Source organism: Medicago sativa, chromosome 3, assembly GCF_051527215.1.
Source record: "Medicago sativa cultivar Bolivia chromosome 3, Bolivia_mono, whole genome shotgun sequence".
In the NCBI taxonomy this organism is placed as follows: domain Eukaryota; kingdom Viridiplantae; phylum Streptophyta; class Magnoliopsida; order Fabales; family Fabaceae; genus Medicago; species Medicago sativa.
Genome location: NC_140751.1, coordinates 60,700,431 through 60,705,437, shown reverse-complemented (window position 1 = coordinate 60,705,437; position 5,007 = coordinate 60,700,431). Strand labels below are relative to the sequence as shown.

At 35.7% G+C, this 5,007-nt stretch overlaps 1 protein-coding gene across 1 annotated transcript; it reads right to left on the bottom strand.

Moving 5' to 3' along the window:
• Positions 1 to 1,660: 1,660 nt before the first annotated feature.
• LOC146938818 (uncharacterized) lies at positions 1,661 to 3,782 on the bottom strand. Its single transcript, XM_085752720.1, has 3 exons — positions 3,709 to 3,782; positions 2,163 to 3,035; positions 1,661 to 2,069 (listed from the first exon to the last, which is right to left on the bottom strand). The coding sequence occupies exons 2-3, from the start codon at positions 3,033 to 3,035 to the stop codon at positions 1,815 to 1,817; spliced, it is 1,128 nt and encodes a 375-aa protein (XP_085608846.1). The 5' UTR covers positions 3,709 to 3,782; the 3' UTR covers positions 1,661 to 1,814.
• Positions 3,783 to 5,007: the final 1,225 nt, after the last annotated feature.

The window sequence follows — 5,007 nt, the reverse complement described above, 5'->3', positions numbered from 1 at the left end:
GAAGATAATTCAAGCAAATAGACATTGTTTTCTTATTCCATGACATACAAAACTAAGTGTCTTTTACCTGTAAACCCCAATCTTTTGGCAAGGTTAGAGATTTGTTCACAGTCTCTCCTATCTCTTTTGTATCTAGATACAATCTGCATACCAAGTTTCCATTTCCACTCATCACATTGGCAACCGTAGACGAATAACCATTGCATTTGCTTAGAACTACTGAAATCACATGGGTTTCCTTATGATTTAGTGGATTGATTGGTGTGTTGTTGATTCACTTAGCTTTGTTTTGGTTACATGTTTTTTGTTGTGTTGGTGTTGGTTTGGTGTGATCTGAGCTTGACTTTTGACATTTGCTGTTTCAATTTGGATTTCTACCTTTGTTTGGGCATGACAGTTGAAATAGGCTGGAATTATTTTAATCAGGGTGTAGTTGAAGTGTGGTCTCAAGCTTTTAGCTTGGTTTTGATCCTCATAATTAATAGTGGGTTGATCTGGGAAGATTTTGTCTGGTTTAAGTGCTTGGTATATTTTTTAATGTATTTTCTTTTTGTACACTAAGATGTTTCTTTATCCTCCAACAACTACATTATATGTTATGAATCATTCACTAACTATTCACATAGATTTTGTTCTCTCCACTCTCCAAGGTGGCTGAATATTTGGCAGAACCAGCAATACAACCAGGGAGACAATGTCTTCGAGATAATAGGCACTTTAAATGGTCTACCATAAATTAATACCTAAAAACTTTTAAAATTTCACAACGATAGGCGTCGTTTCTTGGTAGTAGATGTTGGTGATTTTTCTCAATTTTATGATTGAAATAATGATTTAATTGATACTAATTTGATTAAAACACAAAAAATAGATATGAAGTTCGTATTGAATCGACGTCAATCAAATCATTGTCTTAGACTTAAATATGAGAAAAGTCGTAGGTTTTTATTTATGAACAGTCAGCGGTTGTTAGAATTTCTGACAATTTTAAGTACCGACCCGCGGCAGATCACTATTCAAAATAAAGATGGTCTACTTAGAATTCACCTAACATAGAAGTGTTAATATGAAATAATTATACTCTCTGTCAAAAAAAAATGGAACAATTATATACTCAAAAAGTCAAATTATAAGGCATATCTTTCAAAACCATTCCTGCAATTTTCAAATACTCTAAAATTGTTATTTCCCCCTGAAAGCAACTATTCTTATTCTTTTTCATGTATAAACACCCCTTAGAAAAGTCCTTGCAAATTTGCTTTTGCAAGACCATACATACACAGCACGGAAGCTAAAACTATAAAATAGAATAAGTGGTTAGTTGACTGAGGATAACTTAAGTGTGATACTATATAATTTGATGTGGACTTGATATTTGAGTTATTGATAGGGCGGGTGGCTTCTATTTTCTTCATTTGTTTATCATATAATGTCGGTTAAATTAGCAGCAGCCATAGATGTTAGTTATAGTGTTGCCAAGCCACATGCTCGCGCTTAAGTGGTTAATAAGCTTTAATTAAAGACAAATTGTGACTAAAACAATTTTTAGTCGGACTGAACTTAACTTTTAGACGAACACTGAAGTATTAGAACATCTTTCACTAAAGATAGGAGGATTCAGACAAAGTTATTTTCAAACCACACATGTTAAGACAAGGTATTTCGAGGTCAAATAATGTCATTAAAATATCATCAATGCCACATAGTCAGATAATTAAACCCGCTAATTAAAACTTTCATGCTACTAGTAAATTTAGAACTTATTACACTCAAAAGATAGCCATCCAAAGCTACTGGTCCCTCCATCCACCACCTTAGTTACCATCCCCGCGGTTGTAAGCATCCATAGCTGCTGCAAGCGCAGGTTCAAGATGTTCAACATTTAACCCAAATGCTCCGAAGAAAGCTTGGAAAAGAGCCTGAGTTGGTCTTTCACCACCATTGAAGCCTCTTTCAAACCAATAGTCCGAAAATTCAGCAGTTTCAACAAAGCCATGATTAGGAATTAACCCAAAAATTCCATTTGCAAGAGAAGGTGCATTCCCAACGACAAAATTATGAATATTTTGCTAAAAAAAAAAAATATATATAAGGATAGAAAGAAAAAATAAATACAAGTTACTTTGGGATTATATTGACTTCGAAATAAATAAACTACTCACCAATAACTGATTGTGATTCTGGGCTTGGACCTGGGGATGGCCCTGGAGATTGCCCTGGGCCTGGGGATTGCCTTGGGCCTGGAGAATGCCTTGGGCCTGGAGATGGCCATGGGGATGACCTTGGGCCTGGGGAATGCCTTGTGCCTGGAGATGGGTCTGGGGATTGCCTTGGGCCTGGAGAATGCCTTGGGCCTGAGCTTGGGCCTGGGGAATGCCTTGAGCCTGGAGATGGGTCTGGGGATTGCCTTGGGCCTGGAGAATGCCTTGGGCCTGGAGATGGCCATGGGGATGAGCTTGGGCCTGGGGAATGCCTTGTGCCTGGAGATGGGTCTGGGGATTGCCTTGGGCCTGGAGAATGCCTTGGGCCTGGAGATGGCCATGGGGATGAGCTTGGGCCTGGGGAATGCCTTGTGCCTGGAGATGGGTCTGGGGATTGCCTTGGGCCTGGAGAATGCCTTGGGCCTGGAGATGGCCATGGGGATGAGCTTGGGCCTGGGGAATGCCTTGTGCCTGGAGATGGGTCTGGGGATTGCCTTGGGCCTGGAAAGCTTGGATCAGGGGATTGCCTTGTGCCTGGATAGAAGATTGGCCCTGTTGATATTTGACAAAGTCTTCTACTTGGCGTTTGGCTTGTTGCATGGTTTTTGCATGGAACTCGTTAATACCGTCTTCTTGGAGCTGGGCCATTTGTTGTTGAAGAGCATCTCTCTCAGTCATCTCAGAATACTTCAACCTCAAAGCGTCTCTGGAAACCTTCGGCATATCATCGTGCTCAGCAATCGCATCAAGATTGCCATGATGCTCTTCATAGAGATCTCGGAAGAGTTGTTCTTCCGCATTGGTCCATTCGTGATCGTGTTTTCTTTTAGTCATCTACAAAATAAAATAAAAATAAAAAACAAACAAAATCGTTAAGCTGAAATTTGTGGAAAACCCAGAAAACACAATCACATTCTTAATGATCTTATTGTCAGATGTAAAAAATAAAATATAAAAAAATCAACCAAAAAAAAGTACAAGATGAAATTGATAGAAAACCCAAAAAACACGTCATATCTAGATAATAAAAAAAATAAAATAAAAAATAAGTGAAAGATGAAATTGATGGCCAGAAAACACAATCAGAATTGCAATGTGGTATCTTATCGTCAGATCTAGATAATAAAATAACAACAACAAAAAAATTGCAAGATGAAATTGATAGAAAACCCAAAAAAAACTAGTCAGATCTAAATAACAACAACACTATGAGCTAATAGTTAATATGGAGTTAAAGCCGGTTTAAAGTTAAGCTATTAAATCCCAAACCGTAGGTCTGTAGATAATAAAATTATTTTTCATTAAATTTTATAAGTAAAAATGAAAAATGCGACATTCATAGACGGAAAAAATGTTAAATATGTAAAAATTGTATTAGGTCTACTCCGTAAGAGGTCACATATGAAAAAATCTCTTTGAAAATAGAGATTCATTAAATTTATTTTATATGAACCCTAAGAATGCACACATTCAAGGAAAAAGAATAGAAGAATAAAACTTGGATTACCTTGAGTGATGGTGATAGTTTGGAGGTTTGCGGGAGGTTTGCCGGAAAGAATTGAAAATGAGTTGACGGCTGCTGTTACATAATGGATGGATATTAGGGTTTTGTAGGAAGATAATGGATACTAGGGTTTTGTGTTGGACTTACTTTTGTATTGGGCTTGACTTAGTTTGACCCATGTTTTCTATTGATTTTCAAACATGCTTTTTGTACACTTCGGTTAATGAGAGCGTTACAAGTAGCACTGAGATAATGAGACATTTGAATTTAATGTATAATAAATAGCACTCAACCTATTCTTTAACCCTTTTTGTCCATATACAAGACGAGAGATAACTGAGTGATGATCGCATTTATTTTATTAGAAATTTTACTGTTGTGAGAAAATTCGAATATATTAATAGTTGTGTATAAATTTACATTTTTTCACGAAATTATCATCAATAATGGTTATCTCCTATTATAAAATGCCATATTGTTTTTATTTTTCTGTACCAAACAAAATACAATCATTTATTTGCTATTTTCTCTCATTTATTTTATCTTTTGAACGAATTTTCTCTCATTTATTTGACAGTCAATATCTTCCTTTTTGTCTCCTTTAATTTGTCAATTAGAAATAATTTTCTTTTGAGGCGACTATTAAATAATATTTCTAATTTTGTCATCCATCCTTTTTAAATAAATAGTATCCATTTGCAAGCAATTTTATGCACCATTTCTATCAAATATTGATTGTTTCACGTATTTGCATACTTAATACTTACCGTTCTCAATATTTTTTTTCTTTTATTAAGGATAATCATGATAAAGAAGTTTAAGAGTCATTAATATGTCATTAATATCCCTAAACAAAAAGAGAATTTGGAATGAATTTAGGCTAAAATATAGTATTGGTCCCGGCAAAATAGGTCTGTAACATCCTGCTCGTCTGCTAATGGAAATTTTACCTGTTAAATATATCAGAGGACTCAAATTCATGGAAATGTTAGTTAATGGAAAATATTTTATAACATGTCAGCATAACACGGGAAAAGTATCAGAGTCGTTGTTTTAGCACGTTTGAGGCAAGGGTAAAAAGGTAATTGCACGGCAGAAGATATTTATTTGATTTTGGGGCAAGAATTATCTCATAATTCTTATTCTTTTCTCTCTCTTAGTTTGAGAAAATATCTTCTCCCCCTCCTCTCTTCCCTCTCAGGTACAGGTCGTAAGGCTTACTTGAATGGATTGTGCCATTGGTGGGCGTATACAGATGATGTAGATAATAGATACATGGTTTCTTTTAACTTGAGCAATGAG

Coding starts and splice junctions, on each gene's coding strand:
- LOC146938818 (XM_085752720.1), bottom strand. CDS start 3,035: ATGACTAAAAGAAAACACGATCACGAATGGACCAATGCGGAAGAACAA. Junction 2,070..2,162: donor AGAATCACAATCAGTTATTG/GTGAGTAGTTTA, acceptor TTTTTTTTTTAG/CAAAATATTCATAATTTTGT.